A 23109-nucleotide genomic window follows, 5' to 3' on the forward strand; every position below is an offset into this window, starting at 1 on the left:
CATGATAATCGGTACATTATACAATGGTGTTATCTGCAAAGAGGCGAACGTTACTGTTGAGGTTGTCTTGTACGTCATTTATGTAAATTAGAAAAAAAGACCTGGACCAAGAAAAGGCCTCGAGGGACAAAATTTATTATCTAGTCCTCTTTGCTGATGCCGATAGACAAAAATACTACACTGTCCGCTCCAAAATACAATAGTCACCAAGAGCAGGAGCAAAATGGACACACTAATATGTAATGTAAAATGTAGTGCAAAAATTATTTGGATTTGAATGCCGCCTCTAGCACAAGTGGTCCCAATGCTGTCAGAGAGAGAAAAATACCCAAAGCCCCTTAATTGGAACAATAAATATCTTTATTCATATTATATGTGTTCCAATTACTTATTTGATTAACTTTTATTAAATCTGAATATATTGAATTAAAACTAATCACATACCTGGGACTATTACACTAGCATATATATATATCAGTCCGAAGTTATACTATGATTATTCTAAATTTTTGGTTTTAGTTTTGAATTAGTGCGTGATTGATTGGCAAATTATTTTTTTTTGTGTAGCAGGAGCAATTCTGCTGGAGATTCGGTGATGCGGACCACAGCTTGTTCTAGCTTGTGAACTGATTTAAACGGAGACGATGGGTGCCAAATGTAAAATCGCTATCTAAATATCTAAGTAAATAAAACCCAAAACAGTGAAGACAATATATAATTTAATCAACAAATACAACTTTTATCATGTAGTCCAAAAGAAAGAAATGGAGCATTCAATACTGTAATTTTACCCGTATTAAGAAGACATATGGCAGATGCACTAACCTTAAAGGGAGATTTGGAAAAGCACGGCTTTCCTAGGATGGACTGAAGATCAATCCTCAGACAATCCAACATAATAATTTCAAACTAGTTCTATCATGAAAATGTATAAATTTTTCAAAGAAGGTTATAAAGGATTTGCAACGATGCGAATACTAAACTTTGGAATATAAATAAATATCTTTAACCAATGAATTCAAAATACCAATATCTATTCAATTTAACAAATATGCACTGAATAAGCTTCATGTAAATTATTAATTAAAGAAATATGAAATTTAAAGTTTTAAACAAGGTAAATAACAACTACATAATAATACTGTCTGCCACAGTTGTATTATAAATTAAGTTTGATATGTTTTGGCGAAACAAGTCACTGTCTGAGTGTCCGTATGTATTCTCACACACTTTTCGAATCACTTGTCGATAATTTCGTTTTGTCCAATATTCTTAAAGATTTCACTGACCTTGACCTGTTAGTCATATGATTACATGACGTCACCGTCTGTTGACATTCTCCGCCATGTTAAGGTTTAGCCGGGACACAGGGCTTTGTTTACTTGTTTTCATTTCTTAAAATCATAGATAACTATCAAATGCATTCTTTAAGCACACAAAAGATCGAAGATTCGTTAATATAATTACCAAAAAAGAAGAAACAGAAAAGAAGGAGTGAGTAGTTTTACTCTAAAACATATGATGCACTTAAAAATTTGGTTTTGACACTTTCGCTTTTATTTTCCCCTTTAGCTACAGTGTCAATGCATTTCTTAAGTGTCTTGTTGATTATTACTGTTTCTATGATTATTCTGTTTTGTTTGCCTACAAGGTCAACACCAAAAAAGATGCCCAAGATGATTATATTATTTTTCTTTCTCTAATCAGAAAATCTGTCAAGTGTTCATGTGTGTAGACTGATGTGACCTTATCATGGTTATGGGGAAATCATCATTAAAATCATACATTTGCACAGGAACATATATATTGATATACTGTTCCCAGATTTGCATAAACTTGCCTAGGACATGCAATTAAGCAATATCCCATTTGCATGATTTGGAAAAAACCCTCAAGTCTGGTAATTTCATTTCTCAGATAAATCTGGGGTCGGTCTTTTCACCGCCGAACACCCAAAAAGACCACTAACCCTTAAGAAAAACAGTAATGTTACAGAAGAAAACAATAAAATCGATTAAATTACGTAAAATTTAATCCTATTGTCATGTTTTTCACATTTTTATGTGCATTAGTGATGTTAAAGTTGAGAATCAAAATAAAAAAACCTTCCGGATCAAGCAATATTTTTCCGGATTTACATTGTCTGTATTTCATTGTATTTTATCTTATGGTCTTTACTTTTCAATTATTAGAAATAAATTGTTCAAATAAGTTAAAACATTTTATTTAATGTGAAATTATCACAATAATTATATTTAAAAAAATGTTAAGACTTGAAAGTGTACTGTTCTGACAACAGCCCTGTATGACTATTATTTTTGGTTTTCTTGATATCATTTCTTATTAATTTGTGTATATATGTATAAACATATTCATCCTCGTTCAGAAGGTAAGTCAAATATATAAATAAAGATGAAAACAATGTATTTAGGTGTGTTAGATGGTATTTTAATGTGTTTGGTGGTGTGCGGTGGTGAAAAGACCTACCGGATAAATCTGTTCGTTTCGTTAAAGGGGCATTAGCTGTCAAATTCATGTTCACTAATTTGACTCAAATTGTTGTATTTAATTTATAACATACTAAAAGGTATATCCAAATTACAAAATGTCTAAAAGTAAACAATTTACAATGCATTGACTCAATAATATGTATCAGTATTCGTGTGTGTTTAGACACCATCTAATTAACCATCGAGATGATCTCTTAAACCGCCAAAAGTCATATTACCCGATATAGACATAAATATAAATATATAATGAGCATGTGCAATCGATTTTTTCTAGGTCAGTTGATTTCATATTATAGGTTAAAAAATATGTTAATCATTGTTCAGGCTTCTCACTAAGGATTTTTGAAGGAGAGTCCAGAAACTCATCATATTTGTCCAAGTAGAGTCCCAACAGTAAGGAGATAAAATTCTATTGCTATATAATTTATTTTTTCAGTCTTTTTGAGTAAAATTGAGGAAATGACACCAAATTTATATAGTTATAAAATGATGATACATGTACATGTATATGTGCTCATTTGATACAACATTTACAATTATGAATCTTTGATGCATCTGTGGACTTACCAGTTTTGAAAATGATGAGTCTAGGAATCATGGACTGGTCTTGGTGAGAAACCCTGATCATTAATACCTGTACAAGAAAGAGTTTTTGTGGATCGAATCAGTCACCAAATGGTTCACCCTTGTTTTACTTTCAATGTTGACATTCTTTTCCTTTTAATAGCTGAAAACTCCTAGAACATGTGTAACCCATCTCTAGCTAAGAGGTTAAATTGAATCAATAAGTTGATTGAAGAAAACAATCAAAACTCTTTCATGCAAGGACCCTGTACTTAAGATGATAAAGGAAATGAGTTGCAACGTGATGCATATTTATGATTTTTGGCACGCTGACCACAGTGCTATCCAAAAATCATGCGGAGAACACTGACTGGTTAAAATTGATAAGTTCAAGAATAAATTTTAATTAATTTATACTTGCAATCACATATTTAACCATATCTAGCAATTTTCCGTTAAAATAATAGCATCTTTTGTGTGTCTTTAAAGTTGTTTTTCTTAGATACTATAAGCAATACATGTAGGTCAACTATATTTAATGCATAGATTGATTGTGAGGTGTACATGTCTGTCTGGCATGGTTCATCTGACCTTGACCTTATTTTCATGGTTCATTGGTCAATGTTTAATTTTCCTGTTTAAGTCTGTTTCTTAGAAACTATAAGCAATAGGTCAACTATATTTGGTGTATTGAATGATTGTATGGTGTACATGTATTTCCGGTTTGGTTTATCTGACTTTGACCTCATTTTCTTGGATAATGTTAAGTTTATGTGATACTTTTAGTAAAGCTTTATATTTAGGACTATCAACATAAAATCAATGGTAAGTAAAGAAGGCGAGACATTTCAGCATGTGCACTCTTGTTGTCTGTATGGACTGTTGGGGATGTCAAATTACAGTTGTTAACTTTTTAACCATGTTAACAGATTGTTGTAATTGGTAATTTTTTCTATCAAATATTTTCTAAACTGGACACAAATTCCTAATAGGATCAAAGGTAGCAATGTTCCAGCCAAACCATTTTCACATGGTGCAGCGTATGCCCTTTTTATCTAACGCTCTGTGTTTTTTTTTTCCATAAGGTCTTGGCACCCTGACCTTTTACTAAACTTTTTACAACAGCTAAATTTATTATTTTTTAAATTTTTTTTAAATTTACTTACAGTTTGTCTGTGTCATTAAATTTAAATTCAAATAAAATCAATTTGGACAATTGAATGATTTAATTTAACAGCTTGGATATCAGATTGTCTGTTACCTTATTCATTTGTAATATAAATTTGTGTGTTTTGAATAACAAAAAAAATGTATTAAAGGCAATTTCCATTGTTTAGCAATGATTTCAAAATACATGTGTATAACCCTTTGAATTAGATTAATTGATACCTGTAGATATATAAATAAATATAAAATTAAATATTAACACTGATGAAGGCTATTTGTTCTGTCAAAATATTTGTCAACATGATTTTATAACATCACCTTCGTAATATATTACCATCTTTGATTAGTTCGGTTGCACAAAGACTTTTTTATTTTTTTCTTATCTGCACAGTGTTGTCTATTCTGGACAATCCTGTACATATTAAATTCGCTGGTTGGTCCTTTTTTATATACTTGTATATATTTATCTAGTATACAAACCCCTGATGTCTTTTCCAGAACAGAAACTTGTAATGATAATGCAAAAGATAAACTAATGACATAAAACACATTGATGTGACTTTATGGAAAATTTTTCCTTTTATGGTGACTGATCAAAGAGTAAAATAAATCTCTAACAGATTACTTTGTGTAAATGTAAAATAATACCCATTTAATAAACAATTTTAGAAATCAATAATAGCTAATGTCTTGCTTAAGTATTCTGTTTTATATGTGCTGAATTGTCCTTTTAGGGATAAGTACCTTGCCCTTTTCAAATTCTGGCCAGAAACACTGTGTAGTGATGGATATGTGATAATCGTTTAATGCAGCCACGGCAGAATGTCCTATAATATATGGACACATATTCTTGTTTCATTTTTCAGTCGTGCAAGATATAAATTTGTCATTTCCTTCATTTATACAATACATGTCCATGTAGGTGTATGAAACTAGGAACTAATTTAAACTTTAGATCTTGTCAGGATAAAAAAAAAGATCAATTCTCTGGACTTTTGTTGCAGTATTGTGTTGTATTTATTAAATTTGTGATAATTTTGACTTAATCTACATTTGTAGGTAAGGAAGTTAAAAACAATTGCAAATAGATTTAGTGTAGAACAAGTAGATATATAGGTCAAGACAAGTGGAAACATACTACTTCAGCTGCAATATGCATACTTATGCATGAAGTGACCTTGGAAAAATAGATTATCTTTATTATATACATGTACATGTCGTTGTCTACCTAGTAATGTATTGATTTCAGTGACAGGAAATTGAATATTTTTTGTAAGCTCAGTTTATAAGGACACAATAGAGATTATGTAACAAAAGCTGCATGTCATCACACAATAATCATACCTTGATTAGACCTCAATGCTTACTCAGTCAATATTATATTATATTATGTGTCTAGGATATAGACATTATGTCACGTCAGCATAATTTTCTAATGAATTTAAAAATACGAACTCCATTCATGTAATACCTGGGAACGGCTTCGAACCGTCCAAGAAAATCAATATTCAGTGTCGAAAGATAAGTGCAATAAATGACTGTTTGTATACTTATATCTCAACCTTGGTAATAAAAAATAAATAGGTGAATGACTATCTGGTTTTAAATTTCTTCATAGACATGATAGATATTGCACACCAAGTCTATAATACATGTATTACTGGTGCTTGAGCTTTTACTCATGATACATGTACTAGTGCATGTAAATTTGTAAATTGTTGCATACTAAGGCTTTCGTGGATTGCATCAGTCAGTTGAACAATACAAGGTAATCATGGTAATCTAGTATGTTTTAATATCCATAGTTTTATCATAGAATAAGACAAAGACTTATGTTGCTGATGTATAACTTATCTATTTACCATGTTTATTTGTTTTTACTATGATGTACACATGTTCATTGATCAAATTCTCTCATTTTTCTTATAACTGTGTTAATTATTTTTTACATACAATGTAGATGTTGCTCACCTAATTTCCAGTGGCAAATATATCATGCATATTCAGGTCTAGAACAAATAAACAATTAATGCATTTGGTAAGTTCTGCAAGATACAATGTAGGTTGACTGAGATGAAGGGCAGGAAATTTGGACTGCCACTGGAAAATTAGGGCATGTTGAATAGCTTAGGTTTTTCCCTGAACAGACCTGTTTCTGTAAAGTTGAATATATGTGTGAGTGTGTCTGTCAGTCCGAAGGAAAACTTTCGTCAAGGTTTTCTTGGCTTCTGTGAAAGGAATGATTTAATACTTGGTCTGCAGCTTGAAAATGTTGAGTTGTAGCCGGTAAGCAATTTTTATACGACGGCAAAAAATTTGGTTTTTATTGCTTTGACATCGTCATCATCCAAAGACATTTGGTTTCCAGACAATAACTTTAGTTTAAGTGTATGGATCTCTATGAAATTTAACCAAAAGGTTCAATACCACAAAAGAAAGGTTGGAATTGTTTTTGGGGGTGAATGTCACAACCGTATAGGAATTAGGGGCCAAAAAGGGACCCAAAACAAGCATTTTTCTAGTTTCAGGACAATAACTTGTGTATAAGTATTTTGATTGCTCTGAAATTGTACCACAAGGTTCAATACCACAAGTAGAAGGTTGGGATTCATTTTGGGGGTAATTGCCCGGACTGTTCAGGAATTAGGGGCCAAAACAAGCATTTTTATACGACCGCAAAAAAATTTTTGTGGTCGTATATTGGTATGACGTTGGCGTCGTCGTCGTCGTCCAGCGTCGTCGCCCGAATACGCATTAGTTTTCGCACTCTAACTTTAGTTTAAGTGAATAGATCTCTGTGAAATTTTACCATAAGGTTCAATACCACAAAAGGAAGGTGGGGATTGATTTTGGGGGTTATGGTACCAACAGTTAAGGAATTAGGGGCCAAAAAGGGGCCAAAAATAAGCATTTTCTAGTTTCCAGACAATAACTGTGGAACAGTGTATGGATCTCTCTGAAATTATACTACAAGTTTCCATACCACAAAGGGATGGTTAGGATTTGCTTTGGGGGGTTATGGCTCAAACCGTTTAAGAATTAGGGGCAAAAAAGGGGGAAAAACAAGGTTGTCCTGGTTAATGGACAAATACTTTAGTACAAAACATAATTTAAAGCAGTGTAAGGGAGATAAATCAAATACATCATTGAAATTATCTCCCTTACACTGCTTTTAAATTATGTATAAAGTAATGGTTAATGAACAATTAAGATAATTTAAAACAGTGTAAGGGAGGTAATCCAAATACAACGTTTTGGTTACTTCCCTTACACTGCTTTTAAATTATGTTTAAAGAAATGCATATTTATAAAGGAAGACCAGAAAAAATATCTGCAAATGTTGCATCTTTTTTTTTTACAAAAAAATCCATATGAAAGATTTGACACTATATTTTAAATTCTATTATAAAATAGATTAAGTTAGCACTATGGTAAATTTAAATGGGTAATTATGGCTGCAAATTCCATTGGAAATTTGAATTGAGATTATGACCATATCTTGAGGGAAAGAATTTTTTGGGGGAAAGGGGGGGGGGGGGGGGTAAAAAGAAATTGTGGGGGGTCAATTTTTTCTCATTTCAGATTTCAGAAATTAAAAAGAATTATTCTTCAAATATTATTTTTTTTTCAAATTTCAAATATTGAAAAATTTCAAGAAGTAATCTTTAATTGCACAGTATGGCGCATTAGATTTGTAAAATCTTTGACCAACTTTATTTATTTGTTATGCCGAATCTAACCGTGTATTTAGATTTTTAATTATGGGTCCAGTTTTCAAATTGGTCTACATTAAGGTCCAAAGGGTCCAAAATTAAACTTTGTTTGATTTTAACAAAAATTGAATATATGGGGTTCTTTGATATGCTGAATCTAAACATGTATTTAGATTTTTGATTTTTGGCCCAGTTTTCAAGTTTGTCCAAATTGGGGTCCAAAATTAAAATTTGTTTGATTTCAACAAAAATTGAATATATGAGGTTCTTTGATATGCTGAATCTAACCATGTATTTAGAATTTTTTATTTGTGGGCCCCGCTATCAAATTGGTTCAAATTGAGGTCAAAAGGGTCCAAAATTAAACTTTGTTTGATTTCATCAAAAAATGAATTAATGGGGTTCTTTGATATGCCAAATCTAACCGTGTATTTAGATTTTTAATTTTGGGTCCTGTTTTTTAAATTGGTCTACATTAAGGTCCAAAGGGTCCAAAATTAAACTTAGTTTGATTTTAACAAAAATTGAATTTTTGGGGTTCTTTGATATGCTGAATCTAAACATGTGTTCAGATTTTTGATTATGGGCTCAGTTTTCAAGTTGGTCCAAGTTGGGGTCCAAAATTAAACTTTGTTTGATTTCAACAAAAAGTTGAATATATGGGGTTCTTTGATATGCTGAATCTAAACATGTATTTAGATTTTTGATTTTTGGCCCAGTTTTCAAGTTTGTCCAAATTGGGGTCCAAAATTAAAATTTGTTTGATTTCAACAAAAATTGAATATATGAGGTTCTTTGATATGCTGAATCTAACCATGTATTTAGAATTTTTTATTTGTGGGCCCCGCTATCAAATTGGTTCAAATTGAGGTCAAAAGGGTCCAAAATTAAACTTTGTTTGATTTCATCAAAAAATGAATTAATGGGGTTCTTTGATATGCCAAATCTAACCGTGTATTTAGATTTTTAATTTTGGGTCCTGTTTTTTAAATTGGTCTACATTAAGGTCCAAAGGGTCCAAAATTAAACTTAGTTTGATTTTAACAAAAATTGAATTTTTGGGGTTTTTTGATATGCTGAATCTAAACATGTGTTCAGATTTTTGATTATGGGCTCAGTTTTCAAGTTGGTCCAAGTTGGGGTCCAAAATTAAACTTTGTTTGATTTCAACAAAAATTGAATATATGGGGTTCTTTGATATTCTGAATCTAAACATGTATTTAGATTTTAGATTTTTGGCCCAGTTTTAAAGTTGGTCCAAATTGGGGTCCAAAATTAAACTTTGTTTGATTTCAACAAAAATTGAATATATGGGGTTCTTTGATATGCTGAATCTTACCATGTATTTAGATTTTTTATTTGTGGGCCCGCTATCAAATTGGTTCATATTGAGGTCAAAAGGGTCCAAAATTAAACTTTGTTTGATTTCATCAAAAATTGAATTAATGGGGTTCTTTGATATGCCAAATCTAACTGTGTTTTTAGATTTTTAATTTTGGGTCCCGTTTTTTAAATTGGTCTACATTAAGGTCCAAAGGGTCCAAAATTAAACTTAGTTTGATTTTAACAAAAATTGAATTCTTGGGGTTCTTTGATATGCTGAATCTAAACATGTGTTTAGATTTTTGATTATGGGCCCAGTTTACAAGTTGGTCCAAGTTGGGGTCCAAAATAAAACTTTGTTTGATTTCAACAAAAATTAAATATATAGGGTTCTTTGATATGCTGAATCTAAACATGTATTTAGATTTTAGATTTTTGGCCCAGTTTTCAAGTTGGTCCAAATTGGGGTCCAAAATTAAACTTTGTTTGATTTCAACAAAAATTGAATATATGGGGTTCTTTGATATGCTGAATCTTACCCTGTATTTAGATTTTTTATTTGTGGGCCCGCTATCAAATTGGTTCATATTGAGGTCAAAAGGGTCCAAAATTAAACTTTGTTTGATTTCATCAAAAATTGAATTATTGGGGTTCTTTGATATGCCAAATCTAACTGTGTTTTTAGATTTTTAATTTTGGGTCCCGTTTTTTAAATTGGTCTACATTAAGGTCCAAAGGGTCCAAAATTAAACTTAGTTTGATTTTAACAAAAATTGAATTCTTGGGGTACTTTGATATGCTGAATCTAAACTTGTGTTTAAATTTTTGATTATGGGACCAGTTTTCAAGTTTGTCCAAGTTGGGGTCCAAAATTAAACTTTGTTTGATTTCAACAAAAATTGAATATATGGGGTTCTTTGATATGCTGAATCTAACCATGTATTTTGATTTTGGACATTGGACCATTATAGGTAAATTAAAAAAATTGAAGTTCTTAGACCACATTCTTTCTGTGTCAGAAACCTATGCTGTGTCAAATATTTAATCACAATCCAAATTCAGAGCTGTATCAAGCTTGAATGTTGTGTCCATACTTGCCCCAACTGTTCAGGGTTCGACCTCTGCGGTCGTATCAAGCTGCGCCCAGCGAAGCATTTTATTCTAGTTTCTGGACAACAACTTGTGTATTCTATAAGTGTATGAATCTCTATGAAATTGTACCATCGAGTCATCCATGTTGTTTACCCTAATTTTTATTTACGGATTGTCTCAAAATAAACAAGTTTTAGAAATAATGAGCGTTTACTTTATTATTAATGAAAATATACTTGAATTATATTTATACTTTCGCTTACTAGGCGTAAAATACCGAGGTGTTGAGAAAATTGAGACCTTGGTAAACTCCGGAAATTTTTTCCAGATTTCTTTATTATGGGTCGGATACCTTAAGTGTTTGGATGTCTCTTAAATTGTACCACATTTTACAAAAAGAAAATTTCTTCAAATATTATTTTTTTTGGAGGGGGGGGTCAATTTTTTTTCCTCAAGATTTAAGAAATTATCAATTTTCCAAAAAATCACAATTTATTTTGCTAATTCTTTGTATATAGTCTGAAAACAGATTTAATAAGTATTGCGCAACAGCACAGTGTATTTCACAACAGCAAGAAATCTAAATATAAATTCAAATCATATAACCAATTTCAAGTTCTTTGACCACATTTATTCTGTGTTAGAAACCTATAATGTGTCAAATATTTAATTACAATCCATATTCAGACCTGTATCAAGCTTGAATATTGTGTCCATTTTTGCCCCAACTGTTCAGGGTTGGACCTCTGGGGTCGTATCCAGCTGCGCTCGGCGAAGCACATTTATTACATCTGACGTGAAGACACTTCCTGTTTGCTGATAGTTTGAAATTTTACAGCACTCATTGTACAAGGAAAATTTTTGTCAAAGTTTTCTTGGCTTCTATGAAAGGGAATGATTTAATATTTGGTCTGCAGCCTGATAATGTTAAGTTGATGCGAATGTGTAACCAATTCCTGTTTGCCAATAGTTTGAAATCTTACAACACTCATCATACTCATTGTAGAAGGAAAATTTTTGTCCAACTTTTCTTGGCTCCTATTGAAGTGAATAATTTTGACATTTGGTCTGCGAATGATCAGTTATGCTGCGGTACATGTATTTATATTGCCTCTATCAATTTCTTACATTGACTCAGGTCCAGACCTGGTATTGATCTTGTTGTCCATTGCTCTCCCAAAGATATTGAAAATTTGATTTAATGTGAAGCAAATTAGAAAACAACAGGGCCTTACTTTTTTATGCCCCCGTCGTTGCGGAGGGGGCATTAAGTTTTACCCTTGTCCGTCCGTACGTCCCAAAATTGGTTTCTGTTCTCTAACTTTAGATTGCCTCAACAAAATTTTATGAATCTTATACACAATGCTTATGACTACAAAACACAGATCAAGTTTGAATTTTGGTGGCGTCACTTTTATCGTTCTAGAGTTATGCCCCGATACAAATGGAAAATTGCTGAATTTTTCGTTTCTGTTCTCTTTCTTATGTCTGCCTCAACCAAATGGTATGAAACTTATACACAATGCTTATTACCACAAAACTCTGATCAAGGACAGATTTGGGTAGCGTCACTTCTACGGTTCTTGAGTTACATCCCTTTATAATGTTATATGCAAGCGGGGGCATCATCTTTGTCCCATGGACACATTCCCCATTTATTTATAAATGCATTTCACACCGATCAACCTAATAATTTTTTATTTAGAAGATATATGTTAAAAGTTCATTTGAACTATACTCTAGACAATCCTACAAGTATTTAACATGTTTGACAGAGATTTTATTGCATGTATTGATCAAAAGACTTAGTATGAATAATACCCTAGATTTTTATCTGACAAGTTGCATGATTTTGAAAGCTTTAATGATTTTACATTGTTTCATATCAGGTATTGGAAATATATATTTATTAAAATTAGAAATAACCAGACCACAAAATTAGAATCAATTTTGAATAAAAAGGTGAGAAAATTAAATAATTCAATTAATTGTTTCAATGTAAACTTCTTGTCACAGAAATTAAAGAATTTGGAAGGAAATAGTCTCTTCTTTCAGTGGATTACATACATTTAGTACAAAATGACAACTTTTCTTGGCATCCATTCAAACAATTTAAAAAAATATTATTTTAAGAAATGTTTTTAACTATGCAATTGTATGTAATTATATTCAACATGTAACCTTTATTTTGAAGGAAGTAGGTAGATTTATAAATATCTGTATATGTCAGCATTTTTTTTTCATTGACATATTTTTTAAAGTCATTCTTTTCTCAGAAAAAGTCATATATTTATTTATGTGACGAAAGTAGTAGGAAAAACCTTTTAAGGTACGATAAAACTTTAAGATAAGCATAAACACTGTATTTTCTGTTAGTCTTTATATTCATGGTACACCTGTCAAGTTTAGTTCACACTGATAACATGGATTAAGACCTGTAAATTAGGTGATTAAGGTTATGATTTATTGGTAATTTCTGTAGTGGGGTTGCTGTCTCATTTATCATGTTGAATTAACATTGTTGAGTTGTGGTGCAAATACATAATTGGTACAAAAGGATTTCTGCCGAGGTGTACCTAATCTCTCCTTTTATTCACATGTTAGGAGACTAGATTTTCAAGAAAACACAATCATAGTTACATGTACATTGTAAATATTAAATAGAATCACACTGTATATGTAGTATTTATGAAAATTATGACCAGTTAATTGAAAATCTATGATTTGGTGTCAGAAGTTGTCTGGGAAATTCATTGTATATATTACAAGACGTAAAATAACACATTAGGCCCATAATTCTGGAACAAATGTTATTTCATCCATAATTCTGGAACAAATATTAATGTTATTACAGTTAGAAGATCAGTTCAACATTTTGAAATTTATTTTCCAGGTGTCCAAGGAAGTAAATTGGTAAATAGGACAACACGTAAAAAAGTACTGAGACGATTAGACTTGTTAGTTAGGGAAGTTACACTCTAAAGCAGTGCTAGCAGCTATAGGATACTCTTTCCTAGACAGGAGACCAGTACTGGTGTTGTAAACAGTGTTTCTGGCTGGTTTGTGGTCAGTCTGTGAGCCAAATGCATGACAATATGGTATGTAGAACCTCTTTTTATTGAGATTCTAGTTAAACAAAAAACAAGTTAAGTTCATGTTGCTCAAGTTTTTATTGTGTTCTGTGTGACTGTTGATTTGTCTTTTCTCTATTGGCCATGAGGTTATTTATTTTTATGCCCCACTTAGGGGCATTATGTTTTTGGGTCTGTGCGTCCGTTCGTCCGTCTGTCCCGCTTCTGGTAAAAGTTTTTGGTCAAGGTAGTTTTTGATGAAGTTGGAAGTCCAATCAACTTGCAACTTAGTACACATGTTCCCTATGATATGATCTTTCTAATTTTAATGCCAAATTAGAGTTTTGACCCCAATTTCACGGTCCACTGAACATAGAAAATGATAGTGTGAGTGGGGCATCCGTGTACTATGGACACATTCTTGTTTGTTCTTTTTCTCCTCCTTCAAGTGGTCTTACTTTTATTGATTTCATTACAGAGTTCCTCCATTCTTAAATAGATAAAACTATCATTACCATGTACATGTAATTTGCCGTTTATGATGTTGATTATTAACGGAAACAAAATTATCATGTTAACAAGATCAAATTTCTATTTAAACTTTTATTGCAGATTCTGTGATATACGAACATTAAGCTCTCCTACAACCATTAATTGGACGGACAAGTAAACACTAAAAGTTTACATATTATCATTGAATTGTGTATTTATGTTGTACAATACTTAATCCCTGGAGGTAATTTCTGTGATAAATAGATGGGTCACAATTTCATGTTATCTATGTCCAAACATTTGATTTAGGTCTTATTTCGTAACTCGGTCAGTGACCTTGATGTTAATATAATATAGTTTTTAACTAGATTTAAAAATATTTTGAATACTTTGTAATAATTCAAGCATGGATTATTTATGTATATTTAGTTAAGGATATAACTATACTTACTCAGCACAAACATTTTAAGATTATTATATGATAGTAAATGTATGTTACAATATAGTAAGGATGTGTTCATTTACAATATTTAAAAAATAAACAAATACTAGTAACCACCTGAATTTAATTACTTATATATTTCATGAAACAAAAAATAAAAAGATATTTAAGCGAATTTAGTTTTCATAGATCTAATATTCATGAAATTTACTGAACAATTTGCATCAAAACTGCAGGGATGGTCTGAAAAGGAATGTTATCAAAACTAAAGTCACACAATTTTCATAAATTTTTAATGACTTTTCAAATTCAAAAAGGTTTTTGTAGACATGGGTTATTCTGGATGAAATACATGAAATATGCTTTGGTATTTTTTAAGATATTGTTGATTTTAATTATTTGCAGGGTTTATTGGGAACTTATTATGTAATGTAAAAAATATTACAAAAAATTATAAATATTGCTCCATAATTGTATGAATTGAAAATTGATATATAACTTTTGTAAGTCTTAAAGTACGAACTAAATGAAAAATGTAAGGAATGTCAAGCTGTTTCATTGCATACTTTACAATTAATATTGATGTTTCTATATATATGTAAATGTATACATGTCCTTGGTTGCATTGTGGTCTTTTGACCGATAAACAACGATATTGTATTAACATAATGAATCTCATTGTCTGTGTCTATATAAAGTCTATATTGACAAAGATGAGGGGTTTAAATGAGTTTTGAATTACACTACACTGGTTACACTCAGGGGTGACAAATGTATATTGTATCCATAGATATGATCATTCCTCATTTTCAATCTGTTTATGGTACGCCTATGTACATATGAGTATTGAGAATGATATGTTAGACTCCTAACTTAATAATACACACAATCACATGTAGGAAAATTATATTTAGGATGTTACTCTTACTCAGCATACTCAGACATTATCAGATTATTTACTGTATATTTCATCACAAAAATTGATTGATCATGATTTGTAAATTATCATACATGAAAACAAAAATTTAACAAATTTGCTTCCCAGTAAGCCCTAGAGAAAAAGATCAGTGGAATTGCACTGGAATACCACTGATATTCCATTGTAATTTCCACTGGAATTACAGTGATTTTCAGTGGAATAATTTGGCTGGAATTCCACTGGAACTACATTGGCTTTCCACTGGAATTACAGTAGAAATTCCAGTGTTATTTCACTGGTATTCCAGTGGAATTCCAGCCAAAATATTCCACTGCATCACTGGAATTCCAGTGGAAATTACATTGTTATTTCACTGGAATTCCAGCCAAATTATTCCAGTGGAATGCAAATGTAATTACAGTGGTATTTTGCTGCAACTCCAGCGGAATAACAGTGCAGTTCCTGTGGAATTGCTACTCTAGATCTGTGACATATAAGACCCATTGGTTGTCTTATCACTACTTCTGAGAAACACAAAATATAGTGCTTTGATCATATGATTGATCTGATCATATTCAAATAAATAACATTCTTAACATCCTATCCATGAACAGAAAAATGGCCTGCATGGTTTGTATAAGTAGAATAAAAACAGTGACTATGGTCAGCTTAAACCTCACCAACAAACTGATTAACTAATATAAAAATTATGTGTCAGATATAAACTTCTCTTCCTTTCTGTAGTTTAAAACTTGCTGTCTCTGTTCTTCAAACTAGAATTTATGAGGTTGAATTTTAATGATTTTAATTATTTAATTATTTAAATACAAAAATACCGGCCGGTATCCGATTTGAAGGAATGACCATTTAATTAATTGCAAATCTGCTGGGTCTTCTTGATTTGGCTGGTATGGTGGGAGACCTGTATTCAGAGAAATTTCAATGTATAAGAAACAAATAAGGGTGTTGCATTTAAAACTTTTTTCAACAGAATGGCTATTTTTTTTGCTTTGACGTTGCTGCAGAAGGTGTCAAAGCAACAATTAAATAGCCTTTCAAGACATCATAATTATTTGGACTAGGTACAAATGAATTGTACTGATAATAGCTTTTAGAATTTAATATAAGTACTTTTTTCTACCAAAAATAATGCCCATTAGTATCTTAATGATAAATCACGCAACCCTGCTTTAATTTTTGAAAACAATCTTTTAAAGTGCACTCAAGTTTTTGTTGTTCATGGTTTTTCATCACTAAATTATCAAACTACTCATGAGCTTTTTTTTATGTACACTTGGTTTTCCAAGGTATTTTAATATCATGAAAATAGTTATAAATGTATGTATATATTTAAATCAAGGAACAATGTATTCCAGTGGTAAAATTTTCCAATGTCATTATTCCAGTGGAATTAAAGTGGTAAATTTTTCAAATGTCATTCCAGTGGAAATACCAATCAAATTCCACTGGAATTTTTAGTTTTATATGATTTACCAGTGGAATTCCAATGAGTCACTGGAATCCAGTGGAATTCCAGTGGAATCAACTGATATTCCAGTGGAATTCCATTGACATTTTCTATGGGGAGAAAATAATGGTTTCTGTGTTAACACTTTCATGACTTTCACTCGTGAATTTGATTTTTTCGCTGGATTCCCTGGCCCAAATTTTATTTGCACGAGCTGTTTTTGTAAACTTCAGTTTAGTCAGTGTTCTGTTCAGGGCCTTTAAGCATCATGATAACTTGATGCCACATAATGATTTACTTGAATAAGAGGCAATAATTTCTTGAAAAAAGATGCTATTTCGAAATTTTTTGGTTACCTAAATGTCATTTGACTTCTTCATGTTCTTGCATGTTTAGAAAAATGCATATGACTTTGCTATTTACAATATAAAATAAAACTGCTGTATAAGAATTAAGTTAATTGACCTAAGCTTGCTGTAAACCATATTTATGTTTCTCACAAATTAGTCTTCACAATTAACCACAAGGACAACAGCCTAGGCCAATAAAAATGTTGTTGAGCCAGGATAATTTTCCTGAAAAAAGCCTCACAAGCCATATATTAGAGTATGAATTTCAGGAAAGAAAGACCAATTTTCAGCCTTGTTAGTCAAAAAGTTTAGTGTAAAGACTGCATATATATATAATTTTATAATCTAATTTAAGTATTTTTTTTAAATCCATCTGCTTGACATACTTATAATCTGTAAATACTATTTCCTTCCTGAAATCTTAAGTGAAAACAAAACAGCATTGTGATAATTGTGTAGACATAGTAAGTGGATCAATAGTCTGTATAACCATAATAACATATATGATCTATAAGTGTCTCTATTCCTATTCACGTAAACTGCCTAGTAAGGATTTTATAACTAGTTTGAAAAAAATGTATGTATGTCCTTGGACATTTATATATTGGTCCCAGGTATGTCTATAAGATAAATGTATATATTTATTTACAGATTTTGGGCAAAATTCCTTTAATATACATGTATGTAGCTGAAGATATGCTTTACATGTATGTGTAGACTCAAGAAAATTTGAAGTCAAGGCTATTGAATTAATAAGATGGTGGTTTACTGATTTGTGAAAAAAAAACATGTTCTTGTTGCCCAACTGAATTCTATATTCTTCAGTATCTTAAACCTGTTGTCTTTCTACAGATTCAAAGCATGTTAACTGCTGTGTACAATCCTTTTTTTTTTCATTTGAATTTTTTTTTATTCGTGAATTTTCTGTCAAGCATTGAAGAGATGGCAGTAGATAAAACATTTAAGTAATCCAGGCTTAGTGAGATACACAAGGATATTTCTATACTGTATCTTATTTGAAGACAAAATATCAAACTGAAAAGAATTAATTAAAGAGTTGTTAATTTCAGGCCTCAGCTGACGAACCAGCCAGTATGGAATGCATACTGAAGTCTGAGCTGTTCCCAAAGAAATCTTTGGTGTGTGAGGATGATTCTCTGCAGGTACCCTTCCCACTGCTATGTGGAGAGGCTGTAGAGTACCTAGGTAGGACAGCTGATGGTGTGATTGCTCTCTCCAACTTCAGATTGTTGGTCAGGTCCAAGGACAGCTTTATCAACATTCCTCTAGGGATGGTGGAGTCTGTCGAGTGTAGGGAAATATTTTCCGTTAATATCTATTGCAAGGATGCCACCGTTGTCAGGTAAGCCTTACCATATAAAGCAGTTATCACTGTTGGAGTCTGATGAAAGGGAACGACAGACAAAATTTCAAAATGTTAAGTTATACATGTAAAAAAAAGTATATGGAGTTCCGTCTGCTTATCAGTGCAAGCCTCCCTCATTCATATGTCTTTCTGTGTGATTGTAATTTAGGGTACATATGAAAAGATGCCACTATTGTTATGTCAGGTTATTTTGACCATAGTCATCATTACCCAAACAACCTGTTTGAGTGCATACATGTATCTAGATATTTCCTTTTTCCTTCCTGGTGATTTAGTATTTCCCTTGATGTCTTAAGGCAAAACAATACATCATTGTCATGATAGTATAGCCTAGATGAATATCCTCTGGAATAAATTTCATATTTAAAGAAGATGAGTATCAGCATGTTCAGGGACAAGAAAAACATGAAAATAAAATCTTACAAATAGGTTTGACTCAAGAAAACCTTCTTATATATTTTGTAAATTATGCTTTTGAACTAAGGCCCAAAAGAAAAAACAAATACAAGTGTTTAGGGTTCATTGCTTACCCATTTTATGCCTCAATATGCATACCCTTAACATTTTTTGGGGACTTTCAATGGTGAATTGGGATAAAATTGCAGATCTCTCCTTATACTCATGGTAAAAAAAATACCAAAATAAAAAAAGAATTCCTACCCACAGTGACCTACCTGCCCTTAATGAGGAAACCCTAAAATGTTTTTTTTTTTGTTTTGCTTGGTCTAACTAAGATCATTGAGATAGAAACAAAAAAAAATTTGAAACATCTACAAGAATATATATCAATGTATATATATTTTGTAGTGTACTGTATCATAATTATATGATCCATCGCCCGGTAAGATTTATCCTTGGCTATTATTCAATCATTTAATATCAATGTATATATATATATATATACTATGATATAATGTACTACTATTTCTTAAGCTGATATCTATCTGTCAGTTTAATGTAATAAAACATTTGTTATCTGTTGATCAGGTATTATTTGTATGATGTGTCCTTGTAAGATTTATTTTTAGAAGACAGCAATAATACTCCATAAAATACAATAGTCAAATTTAAATCTTCCTGTGTTATAGAATTTTTTCCTTTTGCATGTAGTTTATTTGAAAGTGCTAGATGTTCAATGCAAAGTCTAAAATATCATTTATAACTATTCATAAATCATATATGTATTTAACTGCCATTTTGATGCTGGTCCTAATCACAATAAGAAATGGTTATATGTAGAGAGGGGACTGGTAACAACTAAAAGACCTGGAGTCTTGATAAAGAAACAGTAGTGAATGAAATTTAAATGTTGGTCTGATTAATGCGAGGACATTTTATTCTTTGAAAAGCTTTTGTCCCTGTGAATGGTTGACAGGTTTTGGAAACGATCACCAAGTCTTCATTGCTAGTGAAAATTTTGTAAGATAAGATAACTGTCAATTATGTCTGATGTTAAAATTTCATTAAATTGATTTGAGAAATATTACCAGAGGCCACAGACAGATAAATACAAGTGATAGTATATTTGTGGCTTTCTTTTTAATTACTTGACATTTTCAGAAATATAAAAGAAAAGTACAAAAAATTCTTGAGCTGGTCTTGATATACATTTTTCAAGATTGCCCTAATTCTGTATTGGTCACAATTAGGGTTAATTGTTTAACATGTTGCATTACGACTTGTACATATATTCAAAATGAGGGAGGGGAGTCCATCTTGGACGTTTGATTCAAATGAAAGAGTACAATGTTATTTTGTATTGTTGTCTTTACTTGTGGGTTTATGTTTATGTCCATTATACTAGAATTGATAGAGTAAAGCAGTCTTCACGCTGAACCACAGGCCCAGCATCCCAGGCTTGTAAAATTGCTCTCGGGCCTGTAAAAATCATATCTACAAGCCAACAGAATTTAACTTAAATTTTCCAAAAATTGAGCTCCGGGCCAGTAGATTTTCAAGTTCATCGTGAAGACTGTAAAGTGTTCTAAACTCTTGTGCCATCTTTTGTTAATTTTGTTGTTCAGCTGTAAAGATAAAAACAGATGATTGTGTTATCGATTTACCCCACATCTCCTTTTAGTAAACAAAGTTTGCCTGCCCTTGTTCTCCAGAAAGTACAGAATGATAAAAGATGATAGAAATCACCTGACTCAACATTCTCACTATCAACTTGATCAACTTGAATTTAATTTGATTGCATTATATAGATTTACATGGATTGGTGTAACAAGTCTGATCTAGTGTAGATAATTACCTTATTCACATCTCATTTCTTACTTTTTATTATACGATCGGATTAAAGATCTCAGATTAATTTTTGACTTTTTTATTTATTTGAACAGATTTTATCAATTTTTAAATGTCTTTGTTGTGTTATCTTTAAAAGTAGATCTCTAGTCTTGTATAAAGGAAAGTAAATCAGAAACCCTTCATCAAAATCTTATGCAATATGAAAAGATATATGAATATGTATAAATATGATTTTTTTTAAATTAAATTATAAAAGTATATGAAGAAAAATACAATCCTAGTTTGAATATAAATTTACAAATATAAATATAAAAAGGAACTTTTTAAAGTATTTTGAATTGCATGGACAAATTCATTTCAACATGTCGAAGAAAGAATAATTTAATAGTAATTGGGTGGAGTTTATAATATAAAAAAGAAATGTTAGATGTAAACCTGAATTTTAGTAATAAAGCTGGATACATGTATCTTATTGCCTGACTGCTTTATAACTAATCAACTGGTCTAAAGGGACCAATGTACACACTCAAGTGCTGATAGTAACAAAAAAAACATAGTTTTTTTAATTTTGTACATTACTTGCTTCTTTGTGATCACCTACATGTATTATACCACAGACATATATTGCCACTCTGCAAGTTGGTGGGATCACATTGTCTTTCAATCCTTTTGTTCAACTAATATTTCCGTCACATTTTTCTTAGAACCAACTTAATAGAATGACTTCATATTCAGTCAGCAACTTGACAGTGATGAATTGTAATGCATGAACACTGTTTGTATAGATCTGTCAGATACCTCATGTACCTCCTTGCTGTTTGCCAATACTTCAAATTTTTCAATATTATGAATAAACTTTTGCATTTAAAAATAAGGAGATGAGGTATGATTGCAAATAAGACAACTATCCAAAGACCCCGATACTACAAATGTAAAACAATTCAAACGAAAAAAACCAACAAGTCTGTTGAATTCGACACAGCACGAATTACGTTCACGAGAAGTCAAACATGATCACTATATAATTATATACATGTATGATTCATAATATCAACCAAAGTTCAAATAAAGTGGATGTAAGCAATTATTGGCAACCGTACGCCCTTCAACAATGAGAAAAACCCATACCATATAGCAATGTATAGTCGGCTACATTACTCCAATACTACTGAGCAAAATGACTTCATATATATAGTTAACAGCTCAACAGTGATGAGATTTATTGTGTGCCCTGATGGGAGATGTTAGTTCTGCAGATCATGGATATCACAAGGTCCCCTTCTGTTAAGATGTAGAAAAGCATAAAAAAATGTGTTCCCTTTGTATATGGGTATTTCCAAGTATAGTTTGGAAATCAAATGTTGACTGGTTTAAGTCCATGCCCATATTATCCTTTTACCACAATTGACTATTATAAATGTCAACATATGAATTAGACTTTCTGTAGTTCAGTGTTATTAATCTTTGATGTTTATTTTCAGATGTGACTTCAGTACCAATGATTCTTGCCAAGACTGGTTCAAAAGGATTACACAGAGGACCAGTATACCTAAGGAATTAAGTGGCCTATTTGCCTTTGCCTTCTTTGCCTGGTGCCAAGACAGAAGTCCATGTCCGTCTGAACATGAAGTCTGTTATCAACTTTGTCAGCAAGGTGAGATTATATAATAAATCCAGAAAAGGAGGACCTTCTTTGGTTCTGTTCATACAAAATATATACCAATTTATTTAAAATTATTAGTGTTTATAAATAAATGTCCGGAGTTGTTCGACATCATATTTTGGGAAAGTTTATAATCAGGTACAAGAAAAATATGAAAATGAAACCCACAAACAGGTTTTTTCTTTGAAACAGTGGAAATAAAACCTCACAAACAGGTCTGGCCCTAGAAATCGCAAAAAAAAAACTCGCAAATAAGTTTAGTCCTGGAAATTGATAAATAAAATGTTTTACAGAATTTTCATCAATTCAGTATGAATGAAGAGAGATGTGGTGTAAATAGACGTCAATGAGACAGCAACCTAACAACAAAAGCAACCAAAATACATGATCTTCTTTGATTATACATTTTAGATCAGTTGACTTATAACTGTTCCTATTCATATTCATATTAAATTTATAACGTACACATGTTTGTGCATAAATGGAATCATTATAAAAAATGTTCTACCATTGACTTATATTTTCTTCCATTACCTAAGTATATTATCAAAATATTTAGAATATGAATCTTTTATTTTTTGTAGCAGAAAGATTCAATTTTAGCTTTGGGAAAGAAGTGGAAAGGATGAAATTTGATTTGAAGAGTAAATCTTCTTGGAGGATAACTTATATCAATGAAGATTTCAGGTAAGCTAATT

General features: G+C 31.3%; 1 protein-coding gene across 5 annotated transcripts in view; it reads left to right on the forward strand.

Moving 5' to 3' along the window:
- The first annotated feature begins 1310 nt into the window (after positions 1-1310).
- The window catches only part of LOC127712502 (myotubularin-related protein 3-like), a 38328-nt gene continuing 16529 nt past the window's right edge, over positions 1311-23109 (forward strand). For 3 of the 5 annotated variants that reach the window (XR_007987104.1, XR_007987105.1, XM_052218975.1), the window contains exons 1-5: positions 1311-1494; positions 13263-13467; positions 18182-18474; positions 22230-22402; positions 22996-23098. Coding sequence is in view for 3 of the 5 variants with exons in the window: in XM_052218975.1 (XP_052074935.1) it covers positions 13453-13467; positions 18182-18474; positions 22230-22402; positions 22996-23098 (584 nt within the window). In the remaining 2 variants the exon portion in view is untranslated. Of the gene's footprint in view, positions 1495-5907; positions 6010-12796; positions 12816-13262; positions 13468-18181; positions 18475-22229; positions 22403-22995; positions 23099-23109 lie in introns of those variants that run through there. The other 2 variants (XM_052218976.1, XM_052218977.1) reach the window with 2 other exon arrangements.

Source organism: Mytilus californianus, unplaced genomic scaffold (genome assembly GCF_021869535.1).
Source record: "Mytilus californianus isolate M0D057914Y unplaced genomic scaffold, xbMytCali1.0.p SCAF_8, whole genome shotgun sequence".
Lineage (NCBI taxonomy): Eukaryota > Metazoa > Mollusca > Bivalvia > Mytilida > Mytilidae > Mytilus > Mytilus californianus.